Source organism: Tachysurus vachellii, chromosome 19, assembly GCF_030014155.1.
Source record: "Tachysurus vachellii isolate PV-2020 chromosome 19, HZAU_Pvac_v1, whole genome shotgun sequence".
Lineage (NCBI taxonomy): Eukaryota > Metazoa > Chordata > Actinopteri > Siluriformes > Bagridae > Tachysurus > Tachysurus vachellii.
Genome location: NC_083478.1, coordinates 9,756,680 through 9,773,907, shown reverse-complemented (window position 1 = coordinate 9,773,907; position 17,228 = coordinate 9,756,680). Strand labels below are relative to the sequence as shown.

The window sequence follows — 17,228 nt, the reverse complement described above, 5'->3', positions numbered from 1 at the left end:
ACGTCATAGTGAGGTTAAAGACCTTTAGCCATACAGGCAGCCCTCTGTTGTCCATACCGTACATTGCAATTGAGTTAGAAACCTTAGCAAGCATTCTTCTCTCCTCAGCTTAATTGAAATGAAGTGTTCTGAGTATTATAAGCTCACCAGTCACTTAATTAGAAAGACCTTCACACATTATTGTGAGTAGAATGTGAGTAGTCTGTCCAGGGGCAATCGTGGCCTAATGGTTAGAGAGTTTGACTCCTAACCCTAAGGTTGGGGGTTTTAGTCTCGAGCCACGACTGAGGTCCCTGACTGATGCCCTTGAGCAAGGCACCGAACCCCCAACTGCTCCCCGGGCGCCGCAGCATAAATGGCTGCCCACTGCTCCGGGTGTGTGTTTACGGTGTGCGTTCACTGCTGTGTGTATTGTCACTTTGGATGGGTTAAATGCAGAGAACGAATTCTGAGTATATGTCACGTCACTTTCACTTTCATACTGAAAATTCCAACAAGGTCCAACACTTCAAGGACCTAGACGATGAACTTATTCAGCATCAAAAATGAAGCATGGATGCTAGACACTACATGCAATCAACAGTCAACAGTTAACTGTCACAGATTTGTCTATATAGAGGAAGAGGCTTTGAGGCTATCAGGTGCTGATGCTGGATGAGAAAACCTTTCCATTTTAATTTGTGTGGACACACTGATTTATTTTTCAACATTTCAAATATTCACTGTAGTTTCTCAAAGCTAGAGTTGTTGCATTAGGTGTTCACAGAGTCATTTGGCATCGGACTGGGAAACAGATTATATTTCCATTTAGTAATAAACTGTTGGTGTTACATTTGGGATAATGTGTGTTCAAGAAAGGTCAGAGAATAGACAAACATATTCAAGCTGGACAAAGAAAGCTTTAACCAATTACCTTGCTGAGCAGAAAAGCATCTCAGGAAGCCCAACACCCCAAACATTGAGGCAGACAGGTTGTTCTTTTTCCAGTCTCTTTTTGGCCCTGGTTGAAATCTGAAAATCCCTCGTATCCATGTGCACAATATATCAGTACTAATGCCTTAAAGGAACAAAATCCTTGTTCTTCTGTAATCTCCCACACTTTATGTACATAACTGATCAGTCATATTCTATATTCATATTTAATACTCATTCTGTCTATATTGTATCTCATTGTCTGCATTGTCTTGTGTAGTTTGTATAGTATAGTGTTATTTATGTCTGTACTTTCAGAGTCACAAACAGCTGGAACCAAATTCCTTGTGTGTGTCAACACACTTGGCCAATAAACCTGATTCTGATTCCGATTCTGATTCTGATCTGCCAGTAAAACACCATGACTATTGCATTCCTTAAAACATCTTCAGGTTTCTTTTATTAGATTAGTAAACCTGATTAATCTCATGTTACCTACCATACTATCACTTCATACTCCAGGTATCACTTAGCAAAATAAATTACAATATGGAAAAGGTGTTATGTTTTTTTTGTTGTATTCAGGGAAATGGAGTTCAGGAAACGTGCTCTATCAGAGGTCTATCAGGGAGCAGAGACAATTCTGAACAAAGTCTGAAATTAGTCTCATCTATTACATGGTAATTACTTACAGCCCTAAAACCTATTTGCTGGTACACATTCAGATCATTTTGAGGTTCAGAGAATGATGTGTGGTCAATTATTCATTCACCTACAAGACAGTCTTGGAATTTAAACTACACATATCTGATATTTGTAGCTTATGGAAGTTGTTCTTTCTTATTTTCAGAAGGATTCAACCTGTAAGTATAAGTACAACCATATCTACAAATAAAATAAAATAAAATAAAACAAATTTATTGACAGATTGCAATGAAAACATTTCAAGCAGTGTTACTTCATCTGTAGAGGAGCAGTGGAAGACATGGATTAAGTGACTATTTTTAACCTTTTTTCCAGGGGCACGGTCTACACTTTTAATTCCTTCATCTCTAGTAGATCCCAGTTCAGTATAATAGCAGTGTCAGACTAAGAATGATATATAAACAGCTACTTCTTAAACATTTAATACCATTAAATATTTAAATAACTAAGGCATTATTAGATTCTGCAATTTATCAGATCACCTGCAGCTTCCTTTCCCCTGGAACCCAACTGGAGTCTTGACTTGACTGGCAAAACATTAATGACTCATAATAGAATCTAAAATAAGAGACTTAACTGATTTACTAAACTGAGGATGAATTTATACGTTCTTATTTCCCTCACAAATAAGCGAGTATTAGGTACGGAAAAAAGAGGATTGTTACAGCAGTAGCACCTCCAGTGTAGCCAAAGACGGCTTCATCAGTGTGTAATTCATTTCAACATTCAGCCAACCAGCCAACAGTACTCATCAGATTATTATACCTTTTATGTGTTAAACCTGATATGTTGACCCAGAACTTGTACCTGAACTTGTTCCCCAAGTTTCTTTTCTAGAGCCACTTTGCTGAGCACTTTTGTTTGAACCATAGTCAGTATGGGTTGGAACTTTCAGTGGTTTCCATTAGAAAGACTATGACTTTCATAAATCTTACTGTAGCTAAAACTTCACAAGTGATATGTTCTGTATGTTTTGTTGGTTAATATCAGAATATCTCTGGCCTCTATGATAATTAAGAAACACTACTACTGGCACTACTTTGAATGCTATAATAATAATAATAATAATAATAATAATAATAATAATAATAATAATAATAATGCAGGTTTTTTTTATCCCCTGCTCATGCAGTGACTGGCAGGCAGTTTACTGGCAGGTATTATAGATCTGAATTTGCTTGTTGATGGCATCGAGAATCTTCTTCATTTTGTCTTCTAGTCCATCAAGCTGCCTGGCTTTGGCCTGCAAAGTCTTCTGATTCTCCTCATAGTCTTTCTCAAGTTCTACAAAAACACAGAAAAATGGAGTTAGATTGTAGCTTGCATGTGGTGATATTTGTTAACAGAGCCATTAGAGGGCCTCTAACATTACTTATTCAGTGATGAAAATGAGGTCTGTATGTACTGTGTTCATTCAGTTTGGAATATGAACTTTTTTTTTTTAACATTAATTAATGTAAAATTCAAAGTAGATATAACACAACAGTAAGTAATAATTTAAATAACAAAGTAACCTTCATTAAGCTGATTTGTAATTACATAAGTAAAACATATTTATTTAATTTTATTTATAACCATGAAAAGACTGCCATTTTTAACATCTTCCATATCTTGTTTAACTATTAAAAATGTATATATTCTGATAAAGGACAGCTTTGGCCCAGTGTTGCATTGGAAATGTTGAGCATGAAGTGCCTAGTGCTTCTTAGTAAATTATTTTCAGAAAATGTATCTTATAAATATGCCGGTATGTGATACATTTCTGTTTTTTCTTTGTATTCTACATCAATATCCTCACATCCAAATGGTGAGAACAAAACAATGCCATGACCATTGTGCTTGTTGCATTAGTTGTGATTTGAAGAAGACATATTTTAAACCATGGATATAGCAATCTCCCTGTATGTGACAGATTTTATTTGATTTATTAATGAGCTATACGCTGAATGACACAGACCCATATGAAGCTTTTAAACTTGGTTTTGAACCTGGCCTTATTGGAATAATTGGTTAAAAACAGCAATTTGTTCTTATACATTATATACCTTTTAAATAAACATGTTTTTTTAATCTGATTTTTAACTGATTGTTTATCTGATATTATCTGATGCCACTTGTTTTGGAATCTTCGAAAGACACTATTTAAAACCCAAGCTAAGTGAACTTAATTTGATTCCCTCTTGTTTACCTGCCAGTCTATGCAGTTTATCTTGGGCATCCTTAAGCAGCTGCTTTGCCTCATCTCTTAGTCGCTCTGCTTTGTTCTTGGCATTCTGCACTGCACTTGCCTTCCTGCCAACTAGATCTTGAACACTGCGGTATTTATCAGAAAGGTCACCATCTAGATCCTGAAAATGACAGAGGAAAAGCTTAGGATGAGACGAAGTCTGGCACACAAAACACCAATAAAGTAGTACAAAACACACCTGTTTTGCTGCATTAGCCTTGGTTTGTGCCATGATGGCAGTGTCCTTGGCTCGAGCTGCAACCAAGCTATTGTTGGCCTGTTTGGCCTTTAAGGCTTCTATCTGCTGTCCCAGATCCCCAAGTTTGTTCATGGCATCATTCAGGTCTTTCTCCCTCGCAGATGTCTCAGACTGAATCTTTGGATTTGAGAACGTTTTTTTAAGACTAAACATATCAATGACTTAAACTTAAACTGAAGACTTATGAAGTTAGTTGTACTGTACCTGAGCCAATTGGTTCTCAGTCATGCCAATGTCATTCTTTGCTCTCTGTATAGCCTTTTCAGCAGCTGCCTGAGCTTTTCGAGCATCATCGAGGGCTTGTTTCACACTATCTGCTGTGTTTTTCACTCTGTCTGCTTTATTCCTACAGAAACCAAAAATTATTAGAAACTTTATCCTAAAACTACTCATCTTACTTAATAACACACACACACACACACACACACACACACACACACACACACACACACACACACACACACATACTTGGCATTTCTGGCTTTTATAAGCAGTTGTTCTGCTTTGCGGACATCGTCCTGGGTCTGGTCAAGAATAGCATCAACATTGGACAGACTTCTGACACGATCTTTTATCTCATCAGCTAGGTGTCTGATTTGCTGAGGTGAAGCTGGAATGGACAGCTCAAGAACCTGATTTGCCACAGCCTCAATGCTGTCTGGGTCAGCTCCCTCTTCTGTAATTCAAACATTATGAAGTGAAAAGTGAACGTGACATACGGCTAAGTATGGTGACCCATACTCAGAAATTGTTCTCTGCATTTAACCCATCCAAAGTGCACACACAGCAGTGAACAGGGTTCGGTGCCTTGCTCAAGGGCACCTCGGTTGTGGCCGGCCCGAGACTCAAACCCCCAACCTTAGGGTTAGGAGTAAGACTCTATAACCATTAGGCCACGACTTCCCCATTAGGCCACGACTTATACAGTTACAGTTACAGAAATCAAATGACATAAATATTAATAAATCTACCTTAAAAAATAGTAAAACTATAACTTATAACTATAACAAAATGTATCAATTTGTATTTTAAAGCCCAAATTTGTTAATGTTAAAATGAATATAACTAGGGATAAAATGAATATTAACTATGGCTGGAACAACGAATCGATCAAATCGATAATAATCCATAATTCATTAGAGATGAATAATGTATGAGAACCAAAACTAAAGCATGCGGGAATCACAGATGAAGGCGAAACTTCAGAACGGTAAGTTTAATCCAGATTTGTCATGTGCCATATTTGTGTGCTTATTTTTCAATAAATGCGATACATGGATGAATTTGATCTTTTGCAGCCCCTCGCGCGTCTCATGTTAAAATGATTCTGGGGAAAGCGTTGCAAGCTTCGTTTACAGTAGCAAGACAGCATGGCAATTTCATGGCACATCTTGAGACCTTCGTGTTCTGTACTGCGCTTTTTAAAAAGCATTTCTAAGCACTGCGTCTTGCACTTGAGGACGCAAAGATGCCTTCTGTGTGAGTGCTTTATCTGCATGGTTACAGTGTCCATTGTTTATTGTGTAAAGAGTGCTGCGTTACTCCTCATCCACAATGATTAACAGTAATAGTTGTAGTGCAAGACCGTTAAGTACAAATCTATTAGTTTTTAATCAGTATTTGTTACCAATTAAAAATAATAATATAATCCATAAATAAAACATTATAAGGTGCAGTGAAAAGAGATTTTTCTTGATTTAAGCACAGTTTAATTGTAAGTGCTTTACTGTTCATACACAAAAATAATTCGTAACTACTAACTTGATATGTTTTTATCTACTTTCAGATTCAAATTCAAATTTATTTGTATAGCACGTTTTTATAGCACAATGGACATTCTCTCAAAACAGCTTTACAGAATATAAATATAAAAAAAAAATGATATAAAGATTAATATAATACAAAAATTCAAGATTAATATTAGATATATTTAAATGTGTTTGTATTTATCCCCAGAAAGAAAGAAAGAGTGCACTATGAGTGAGTTTGGTCAGAGAAAAAAAATCAGTGCACTCCACATGAAGCAGCTGTTATAACTGATGCTATCCTAAAAATGCTGGTCACTGACGTGCGACCACTTTCAATGGCTGAAGAACAAGTTTTTAAAACCATGATCCGTGTAGTTTGTAGTTTAAGTTTTAAAAGTTCAAAAGTTTTTTGTTAAAAGCTGGAAAATACATTGTGGTAGAGTAAAGTTCATATTTGTAACACCAATGTGTAAATTTAATTTGAAATAAAAATAAAAAGGTATTTAAAAATGTGGTGTTTTTATCCGATTCATCGATTAATTGAAAGCAATAATTGCCCAATTATTCGATTACAAAAATAATCGTTAGTTATAGCCCTAATATAAAAACACCTTGTAGCATGATTTTGATTGTTATAGATTGTGATTCAAGGTGTTGGATGTAGAATGCAATTCTAATAGAGTTTCTATTCTCTTTCGGAGAAACAGTACATAATAAGCACATAAACTGGTTATATGTACACTCACTTAGTTTTTCACCTTATACACAAACCTGTCACATCTGACAGATCACTGTGGAGACTGCTTGTTAACTGCCATCTATTTGTGATTGGCATTTATTTGTATTGTGTATGTAGTTATATGGAGGTAAATACTCACGCATAAGGAAGACACGAATCTGTTTAATGAGGTCACGCAAGTCGTTGTTAGATCGTTCCACTTTGTTCTTGGTATCACTGGCTTTCATCAGGGCAGCCTGGGCTTTATCCTTGGCCTCCTGAGCCTTAGTTTTGGCATCTGCCACCTGAATAAGACAAACATGTCAGTGAAACATTTCAATCTTTTTTGTTTCGTTATGTGACACAGTTATATTGGAAAAACCTCCCGAGTGAGAGAGAGTGAGAACATCTATATTTATTTATTTATTTATTTGTTCTTACTTTCACTTATCTATGCAGAATTCAAAGCATGAATAAACCCTGAATGGGATCCCAGTCCAGCACAAGGCACCATATGCATACATGTTTAAGCAATTTACAATAGCCAGTCTGTTTTTAAGAAACAAGGGGAAGCCAGACATACTGTACACCAGAGAAACCCCACACAGACATGGGGAGAACATATGGAACGCTACATATACATCAAACTGAACTCATGATCAAACCAGAGATTCTGGAGCTGTGAGATGGAAACGCTACCCACTGCACCACTATGCCTACAAGTGAACTTATGCAATCACAAAATAGCTTTACAGCTACTTGAAGCACCTTCTTGAAGAGGTCCTCCACTTCTCCCATGGCTTTAATGAGCTCTTTTTCTGCATGTTTAGATCTCTCCAGGGCACTGTCAGCTACAGCAGCTGCTCCATTACAGTTCAGTCCTCCACAGTGTCTGCGCTCATCATCACGACAATCAACACCACCACAAGGGCTCTCTGAACATGGGACGTCACCTGGAGCTCCACATACCTGAGTGAATTACATGATATAAGCATTGAATTATTCATGTTCATATGTTCATGTTCATTAAAGGTTTCCACTCACCTTCTCATTGATCTTCTTTATATCCAGATTCTGGACCTTTGCATTCAGGTCAGTGAGGGCTCTCTTGTTTGCAGCATTCTTACGGTTGAAGTCATCTTTTTTCATTGCCATTAGACGTTCTGTCTTCTTGCGGGTGTCTGCTGATTTGCTCACAGTACTTGGAATGTCAGTAGTGGACTGGTTGGTGCGTCGCTCTGCGTCAAGTGACTTGTTGTAAGAGGCACGGATGCTATCGTAGGCACCTGTAATAGCAGTTCAAATATCACTACTATCAAACACAAAACATTAAAATAGTATTTATATAAATAATATTGAATATATATTTAATATTATATTGTAGCAGGTAGAATGGTCAGACTCCAGGTACTGTATTATTGACAAGTGACACATGTACAAAATATTAATAGCTAAAATATAGGTAGATAAAATCCATTATATGGTTTTTAACAAGGATCAGTGCAGTTGTAAAGTCTAATGGCTCACCCAAAAAGTTGGAATTTTTGAGGATGTCAAGCTGGTTGTTGAGCTTCTTAGCGCTAAGGTTGAGTTCCTTGGCCTCTCTCTCCAGGGAGCTCAGCTGATTGCTGGCCTCATAGTTGCTGTCCTGCACTGTAGTTAGGTCTCCCTCCAGCTGGGTCAATGTGTCTGTTGTCTCACCGATGCGAGTCCTAGAAGAGTAAAACCAGGTTTATGGTGTATAGATACAGAATTCTCATGAATCAGAGGACGTGAAGAAAAAGCAATGCTAATAACAATATATCATTTAAAAGGATGTGTAATGTTCCCTTCTGGTTTATCATCACTGGTCATGTAAGTAAAAGGCTGCTGCATTTTATTGTTTTGGACATTATATAAATATTATCCAGTACCCAATTTGTTCCAGTTTATTTTGGTTCAGCTCAATTTCCAGGTTGTGTGGCCTTGAACAATAGCCAAATGTGTAACATAATCAGAATAGTTTTGAACTTCTAGCCTCATTATCAGCTAGACTCATTATCAGCTAATACAATAGTATTTAATGTAGTGAAAATATAAATCAAGCATTAATATTCCCACAGCAAGAGAGCAATACTTGTATGCTCAGGATGCAAAAGCATAAAATATTCTGTGGTCTTCCAGTTACCACTACACTGTGGTCTTCCAGTTACCACTACACTAGTGTAAGAGTATAAAAGAGCAAAAGAATAAAAAAAATCAGCTGCCCCTCGTGGTCATAGTTAATATAACATAATAATTGTGTTTCCCTTATACAGTGACTTTCTGGCGCTTCTCAATGTTGAAAAAAATTGGGAAGGCTTTTCTGATTTTGGTTTTCTCATCCCTTTTAAAAACAGAAAATACATAATTGGACAACTGATCAAACTAATACCTTAAACTCTGTATTGCTGTTTAGTAAAGCAATAAATTCTAAATGCATAAATCTTGTACCTGAGGTACTCTATCATGCCCATTAGGTTGGTCACAGCTTCAGCAGTGGCGTTACGGGCATTGACAATGTCCTGTGCTTGAGCCAACTTCTCTTCCAGTTCCTTAAAATGTTTCTCATAGGCTCCCGTCAGGCCTGTTGTCTGGATCTCCTTAGCCCGGGTTACAAGGGCCTTAGTCTTCGCAGCTAGATCTTGGACAATGCGATCCCAGTCCCCAAAACACTGATGGCAAGGCTGGCATGCCGGAAAAGTGCCTGAGAAGCCCCGGGCACATTGATCACAACGGACACCGGATACACCCTGCCGACAAGCGCAGTGACCTGTCAAACGGTCACATTGGGATGTCTCAATACCCCGAGGGTCACAATCACAAGCTGCAGAAGGAAAGAGGCAGAGAATAGCAAAAAGAGCTTTAGTAATGGTTCTAGTGTTAGAATCATTTCTTATGAAATATCATTAAATTGCTGTAACCTTTAACTCTTGCTTATACAAATAACTGTTCAAAATGATATTGTGTTAGTACTAACGAAATTCAGACAGGTTTAGGTCATTTATTTTAGTATAAAATGTATACCTCTGCAGAGGATTCTGGGATCACCCCAGAAGTTTTCCTGGCAATCCCTGCAAGTCTTTCCACCAAAGCCATCACGACACTGACATTGGCCTGTGAACTGTGGAAGACAAAAGAATGATGTGTCCCAAAAGTGTTTTGAAACCAGACTTATCGAAACAACCACTGAAACACTGAGATATTTAGACATAAATGCAAAATGGGATACATTTTATTATTAACTGTTACTGAAGAAGGGAGGACAGGTACCTCATTGCAGCCTGATGTGTAGGCGTTGTTTGGGTCACAGTTGCAGGATTCACACCCACGGCCACTGGCCAAGTTCCAGTAGTTTGGTGCACAGTGATCACAGGTGAGTCCGATGACATTAGACAGACACTGGCACTGTCCTGTGGCACGCTGGCATAGGCAGTCATCCCGGGATAGACATTGGCTGCGCTCTGTGCCCAGGTAGTTGCAAGTGCACTCTGGAAAAAGAACAAAAAGTAACATAAGCAGGTTACAAAATGTGGCAGGTGGGTAAATAACGAGAGTGAAGAGAATTTAATTTTATTTTAATTTCATGCTAGACATCATTCTACACACTGCTCCCTATTTTATTAACATGCTATAAAATAATGCATTTGTAATTTAAAATACAGTAACAGTCTTCATTCATTGTGGATGCATCATATTAGGGTGCATGATAGGATTATACGAGTGCACTAAATATCCTTTAATACAATGTCTGTCAAGACAACAAAATGTCATACAAAATACACAACCACACAAAACCTAAAAATCTACTTTACTCACTCCTGCAGTTGCGACGAGAAGCGTCCCCGTAGTAGCCGCTCTTGCACATTGCGCACTCGGGCCCCTCGGTATTGTACAGACATTTGAGACACTCCCCAGTTCGCCGATCACATGACTCAGGATCTGATAGGTCGATGTTGTTACTACAGCGACATGGCTGGCAGCGGCCACCAGGTTGAGACGGATTACCATAGTAACCAGGGGCACATTCCTCACAGCGTGCACCTGGTGGTTACAGAGTTACTTTAGAAGCAATAAATGCTGACACAAGGAACAGGTTAGTGCTGGGGTGAGATGCAAGGAGCACTTTATAATGAACAGATATTAGATGTTCATAATTATAAGCATGGTTTCCAAGTATCTTTGTCCCCAGGGAACAACCTTGGAGGGATATATTTCAAAGCACAAGGAATTTGTTCTATAATATGTCCTGTTTAAGGCATATAAGAGAGCAGTTAATGCCATTAGTCAAATAAATACATTTAAAAGTCACATGGACCTTAAAAAAAGTCAAAGAAAATGCATAAAGTAAACAAAGTCCCTGCATAAAACCCTACTGAACCAATTCCTACCCTTATTCAAAAGTAGAGATAAGCATGGATGGGATTACTGTAGCAGGAATCTGTTTATTAGCCACAACACCAAAGCTCCTTTGTAGTCTTTTGGCAGATAGAATAAAGGCATGACTTTCATATGAAACAGCAAAAATGCTTCAAAAGATAGAAAGACATTCCTGGTATTTCCCTCTGATAAAGGATAAAGGGGCTGCTGATTGGATCAGGATTTGACAGAAAATCTGGTCAGCCAAAATACAGCATATTATTTGGAATAGAAAATGCTCCTTTTTGTCCAGAATGATATTGGTCAAGTATTTACAGCATATCAGGAACCCAGTTCACAGACACGTCACCATGAATTAGATATAAATAACTAGTTTAATAGGTGGTTTTAGATTGGAAATTATGCACTTTGACATACAAACATTTAGAAATAAACTAATATAGACAACATTTTAATGTTTTAAAAGCATAAATCTGTCTTAAAAAGAGATGTCAGTTTTTGCTACATCTATAAGGACAAATATGACCTCCTGGAAAGCAGCTTATGTTATACAGCATCAATGAGTAAAACAATATCACTGGATTTTATCCAAGACATTGTTTGAAGTAGCCCTGTGAAAATAATCATGTGCCTACTACTAACACAAGCAAGTCAGCAATTTGCATGTGACAGCTTCACTGCTCAAACACTGGTTCAGGTAAAGGGGCTACAGTTCCATTCACACACACTCACGCTTGGCTGGTAAGTCAATACTGCTGCCTTTGGGCTCTGTGTAATTAATTGCATGTGTATAGGCACAGCACCATGAAGGGGTTTGGGTGCTGAAGCCATGCACTGGTAGGAAAGAAAGAACTGTGGGAGCACAGGTGAGGGAGGGGAAGGGGGATCTCTAGGGCTACTCACGCTTGAGGACAGTCCCTCCTGAGCGTTTAACAATTCCTGCATATGTTCAAAGGGGGACAATAACACACAGAATCACTTTACTTCAGTCCAAAGCCAAAACAAGGTTTATACCTTGTGATCACTGCATTTCAAATCAGGAAAAGTTGCAAATCTACATATCATAAAGCATATCATTTAAAATGAAAATGTTTTTTCTCCCACAACCTCCCCTGATATATGTCTTTGCTGTAACTGCAAACAAAATGCACCTAATTCCTATTATTTAAGAGTACACACCTGTGTAACCCTGTTTACAGTTGCAGACCACCTGTCTGCTATGATTGTCTTGGTAACAGGAGGCAGCAAAGTGACGTCCACTCTCAGGTCCATCTGGACAAGCGCACGGCTGACACCTGCTTCCTGAACCCAACACTGGGTTTCCATAGTATCCGTTAGCACACCTGAAATAACAAAAATGCTGGTTATAGCAATATATACGACTTCATGCAGGTTACACCTTAGCAAAATAAAAAAAGGAAACCGTGTTTTTTAGGACAGGATAAATCAAAATTAATTCAGTGCATTAGACACAAACTGTTTTATGTGTATTGTAACTGGACATTAATTACATTTTATTGAAAACTGATTTTATTTCTTGTAATATGTTAATATGTAAATGATGTCAGTGCACTTGGCCATCAGCTTCTTGTATTGTTTCTTGTTTCGATTTGTTTATAATTTCCTTAAAGGCACCGACTGTCACGGACCACATTTGTTATGGCTAACAGTAATAAGAGACGAATGAGAGGTTGGTTAAAATCTGGCTAAAATATTTTAGACCTTCTAAAAATAATTTTAATAATGATCTGGCATGAATAATTGCTTAAGTATTTGATTATGTTCTCTGGTATTTGGAAGCTTTATTTTTTCCTTCCTTTTCCCTATATAAGTGCAAAACATGCACAAATAAACCTCATATTCTGCTGAGATTTGCTTTATTTCCTCATAGTTTGGGATCACTGTGATCCTCGTCTGTCTGTCTGTCTGTCTGTCTGTCTGTCTGTCTGTCTGGTGAGCATGCATGCAAGAGAGAGAGTTTTGTATTGAGAAATTACACCTCATTACACCAGTTCAAAGCATGTGAAAATTTGCTCTCAATAACATTTTTTACTGGGGTCAGAATGACCGCAAACATCACTTGTGTGTAGTCGGAATCATTATAATTAAATAAAAAACACATTTCACAGTTTAAAGGGGCTATTGGTTCATTTAGACCCCAAAAAGGACATGATGGCTAAATAATGGTTTCTCTATGCTATGTTAGGGATTCAATCAAATACTGATAAAAGTCACCGCCATGTGAAATGTAAAAGTATGTGTTCTTAAATTAAATGATTATTATTGACTATTACATTGAACATATTACTGCTCAAAATGACAGGTCATTGCACGCTTTATGTAAGTGTAAAAAGGATTTTAGAGTTGTCTTTTTGCCATCTTTGCTTACTTTTCACACTGGTCCCCAGATGTATGGTCCCTGCAGTTGAGACAGACACCAGTTCTTTGGTGGCATTCATCTGTGTGTCTGTTACACTGACACGGTCTGCAGTTGGGAAAGCCCCAGTGTCCGGCCTGGCAGCCATCGCAGCGCCGGCTGAATGCTCCTGGCAGGCATGAACACTGTCCTGTGTGCTGATCACAGAACTGACTGCGAGAGCCTTCCTGATTACATTCACATGCTAAATAAAGAAATAAATGACATAAATATTTCTTATGGCCAAATGTGTTTTTGAAAAATGAAATCTCACTTTAAAATCTCACCTTTGCATCCAGCAGGTCCAAAGCCATAGCTTCCTGGAGCACACATCTCACAGCGCCTGCCAATTATGTTAGGCCTACAGTGACACTGACCTCCACGCACATCACACTGAGAGCTGAGTGAACCCTGGGGGTCACACTGGCAAGCTACGTAGAGTAACAACAGCAACAGACAGGTAAATAAACAAATAACCTTCTGACACTACAGAATTATGGTCACAGCAAAGTTCAGTCACTTTGCTCTTTCCTTCTTGTTAATAAGGCAACTCACGCAGTGCTCCATCATTTATGATGGCTGACATGCTGAGGATAAGTTTGGCACACACATCGCTCATGGCTGGGCGGGACACACTCTTTGCACTCTCATGGCAACGGTAACGCTCATAACTTTGCTTCCGGAGGACAGAAGCAGGGTCACCCACTACAAACATGTCCAGGCAATTGTAACGAGGGAGCAAGGAAATCTAGATGAAGAACACTAAGTATAAAAAAGATGGAAATGCTAGGATATTTATTTCAAATGAATACAACAAAATTAGCTTTACTTACAGAGTCTATCAGGATGTTGGCATTGCTAAAGCCAGGAATGCTATTTTTGTCTGTATAGCTGATAAACTCAATACGTAGCGTATAGCTCACTCCTCTCTCCAAGCACACAGGCCGGGGCAGAACCATGAACCTGCAGAACAATTTATAAATCATAGGAATTAAGTAAAAACCGTAGTCAGGATTCCAACTTACCATGCTCAGGGTTAAAAAATAGTGAAGAACAGCAGAAGGACAATGTTCTAGATTTTTTTTTTTTTTTTGGCTTAAGTATGTAGATCATATTTCTATAACACTATTTGTATAACACTATTCCTATATTTCTAGAAGAATAATGAACTGTATGCACAGATGAAAGTTCAGTAGGATATGTATGAGTGAGTGACCTTGATCCAGAGGGCAAGGAGACAGTCAGTAGATCATCGGCAGGGATGGTGTTTCCACATGGGCTGCTGGTGGGAATTGATCCAGGCCTTATAACTTTTACACGCACCTCCTGCCAGTCTTGTGGCATCTATAAAACACACAGGGACATGTTGTGTATTTGCATAGTTTAATATACAGTTGCATGAGATAGCATAAACAGGATTATTACCTGAGGTTCATAACGTATAAGAACATCATATTCCATGGAATAAGGAATGTTGTTGATGGAAAATTCCAAAGTTCCACCTTCAGGAACTCTTGCAAACCCAGTGCCAGTCCAAGAAACTGGTCGCCCCGACTGCCATTCCCGTTCCTCAACCGTGCACCCCTACAAATGTAGACATTAGGCTCAGTTGTACTTATAAAGCTTCTGATTATGAGTTTTTAATCCTGCATGGCAGTCAGAGACAGTAAAATTTAGGGTCTGTTCTTACCTGACCAAGTTTGGCGAGTTCAGCCTCATAGATGTAGTAGTCCAAGGCCATGAAGAAATACCCAGTCTCTACCTGGTTACACTGGCGGCCCACCATGTGATTGCGGCAGCGACATTGGCCTGATTCCATTGAACACCTGGCAAAAACATATGTTTAAAAGTATAATTAATATATTAGTTTTCTCTTATACATTATTGAAGATGTGCATTACATGTGTTTTAGGTGAACACAGGACTTACTGGTTATCTAGAGCTCCACCTACATCACATTCACATGATCTGCAGCCACTGGCATCATGACTTATGGCCCAGTGCTCTGGCTAGGATAATAAAGATAAAAAAGATAATAAAGTGTAATAGACAAGTATGAAACCTGCAGGAATGTCTGAGTATAAAATTCTATTAGAATAAGAATCTATTTATTTTGTAACAAGGTCAGAACTGAGGTCAGTTAGGTAAATCAAGCACACAGATTAGATGGATTGTAATGAGACTGGAAGGCATGTGTAAGGCACCCGTTACTCGTCTTATCTCAGAATGCATCTCTTTTTATGCTGATGCCATTTTAAGCTGCATGTAACCCAACACCAGTGGGATAAACGTACACACCAGACACAACCGTGTAGCCCAGTTTCCTGTGTACTATTATTGTACTTGAAATGCATTTCAAATCAGAAATGCTGTTATTTTTCCTTAGTGTGTTCCTGAACTCTAATGTATTTACCAGGCACTGGTTGCAGGTGCGTCCGGTGACCAAGCGCTTGCAGAAGCAGTCTCCTCGGACAGGGTCACACTGGGGACTGCCTGAGACTGTTCCCCTGGGGTCACACCTACATGCTGATGACAGGAAAACCAAGCAAATTTAACTGAGGAGGTCAACCACCATGAAAATAAACAAAATATGAAACATTAATTACACTTTAACGGGGCACTCCAGCTTTTAAATCTAATCTAATCTAATCTAATCTAATCTAATCTAATCTAATCTAATCTAAGACAGCACTCTTGTAGCAGATGTGTGATAATGGTATACAAGGACTTTTCAAGTATGGAGAAAAGACTTGTTTACTCAAACTAACGTATAATTAAAGTTTATTAGAATTGAAACACACTTTTGTAGAACTACAAGAAAACTATACAGACAACAACAGTGTATGCTTACGCTGGCAGCCCTGTGGGTCATTAGCACTCAGACCAAAAAAGCCAGATTTGCATCTGTCACAGCGACTGCCTTCCACATTCTTCTTACAACGGCATTGACCAGCAATCATGCCCAGAGTGGGGTTATCATGCCCATCACACACACCACCATTTACAGAGCCATCTTGGTCACAATTACAAGCTAGAAAGATAGAAAAGAGATAATATTTGAATAAGAGACATGTGTGACTTTAGCATCACATTCACAGTTCGCTAAATGTCATAAATGCACTGACCTACACAGACGCGGGGGTCTCGGATATCTCTGGCTGGGTCCAGGTAGAAGAAGGGTTTGCAGGTTTCACAGTTGCGGCCCATGGTGTTGTGAAGACAGTCGTCACACACACCTCCACTGACGTTCCCCGTGGCCAGATACACCGCCATATCAAAGTGACACTTGTTGGAGTGGCTGTTACAGTTGCACTCTTTGGAAAAAGAAAAACAAGACATGTTCAAACCAGATTTCTTTCATACTCTGTTAATTTAAGAGTTGAAATTGTTTTAATTACTTCTGCAGGTATTGCTGTTGCGACCCTCGGCTGGTTTCCAGGGCAGATCGTTATGGAAATCATCACACTGCTCACAGTTTAACCCTTTTGTATTGTGCTTGCACACACACCTCCCGTGTACCTACAAAAAAACAACAGCAGTAAAGGCATAAAAATGAAAAAAGAGCATTGTATTCTCCTTGATATTCTCCTATCTAACAGCTCACCATACGTTCGATGTCATCCCTTATCCCATCGATAGGTGCACACTCAGAAGCATGACCATAGCAGAAGCAGTTGCCCCTGACGACTAGCTCATACACGGCATAGTAGTACTTTTCCTTTATCTCTACCCGGGAGTCCAGTAGATTGTCTCCCAGAGTGTGCAGCTTTGTAAAGTTCACACGCAAGTTGGTGATTTTCAGCTGGTCTGTATGGGTAATAAAACAGGTCATTAAAGTGTATTAC

The 17,228-nt window shown here is 38.6% G+C and overlaps 1 protein-coding gene across 2 annotated transcripts in view; it reads right to left on the bottom strand.

Annotated features, from left to right (window-relative positions):
• Nucleotides 1-1,809: 1,809 nt before the first annotated feature.
• Nucleotides 1,810-17,228, bottom strand: part of lamb2 (laminin, beta 2 (laminin S)) — a 29,709-nt gene continuing 14,290 nt past the window's right edge. The window contains exons 7-34 of one of the 2 annotated variants that reach the window (XM_060894531.1): nucleotides 16,988-17,190; nucleotides 16,782-16,902; nucleotides 16,509-16,697; nucleotides 16,235-16,414; nucleotides 15,797-15,909; nucleotides 15,313-15,392; nucleotides 15,074-15,209; nucleotides 14,809-14,967; nucleotides 14,600-14,727; nucleotides 14,217-14,346; nucleotides 13,939-14,131; nucleotides 13,671-13,814; nucleotides 13,357-13,588; nucleotides 12,147-12,310; nucleotides 11,871-11,906; nucleotides 10,407-10,631; nucleotides 9,861-10,078; nucleotides 9,615-9,711; nucleotides 9,042-9,414; nucleotides 8,097-8,281; nucleotides 7,614-7,855; nucleotides 7,338-7,538; nucleotides 6,730-6,874; nucleotides 4,572-4,779; nucleotides 4,308-4,449; nucleotides 4,044-4,220; nucleotides 3,806-3,965; nucleotides 1,810-2,901 (exon numbers count right to left, since the gene is read on the bottom strand). In XM_060894531.1, coding sequence (XP_060750514.1) covers nucleotides 2,765-2,901; nucleotides 3,806-3,965; nucleotides 4,044-4,220; nucleotides 4,308-4,449; nucleotides 4,572-4,779; nucleotides 6,730-6,874; nucleotides 7,338-7,538; nucleotides 7,614-7,855; nucleotides 8,097-8,281; nucleotides 9,042-9,414; nucleotides 9,615-9,711; nucleotides 9,861-10,078; nucleotides 10,407-10,631; nucleotides 11,871-11,906; nucleotides 12,147-12,310; nucleotides 13,357-13,588; nucleotides 13,671-13,814; nucleotides 13,939-14,131; nucleotides 14,217-14,346; nucleotides 14,600-14,727; nucleotides 14,809-14,967; nucleotides 15,074-15,209; nucleotides 15,313-15,392; nucleotides 15,797-15,909; nucleotides 16,235-16,414; nucleotides 16,509-16,697; nucleotides 16,782-16,902; nucleotides 16,988-17,190 — 4,718 coding nt within the window. In that variant the 3' untranslated portion in view covers nucleotides 1,810-2,764. The remainder of the gene's footprint in view (nucleotides 2,902-3,805; nucleotides 3,966-4,043; nucleotides 4,221-4,307; nucleotides 4,450-4,571; nucleotides 4,780-6,729; nucleotides 6,875-7,337; nucleotides 7,539-7,613; nucleotides 7,856-8,096; nucleotides 8,282-9,041; nucleotides 9,415-9,614; nucleotides 9,712-9,860; nucleotides 10,079-10,406; nucleotides 10,632-11,870; nucleotides 11,907-12,146; nucleotides 12,311-13,356; nucleotides 13,589-13,670; nucleotides 13,815-13,938; nucleotides 14,132-14,216; nucleotides 14,347-14,599; nucleotides 14,728-14,808; nucleotides 14,968-15,073; nucleotides 15,210-15,312; nucleotides 15,393-15,796; nucleotides 15,910-16,234; nucleotides 16,415-16,508; nucleotides 16,698-16,781; nucleotides 16,903-16,987; nucleotides 17,191-17,228) is intronic. The other variant, XM_060894532.1, reaches the window with a different exon arrangement.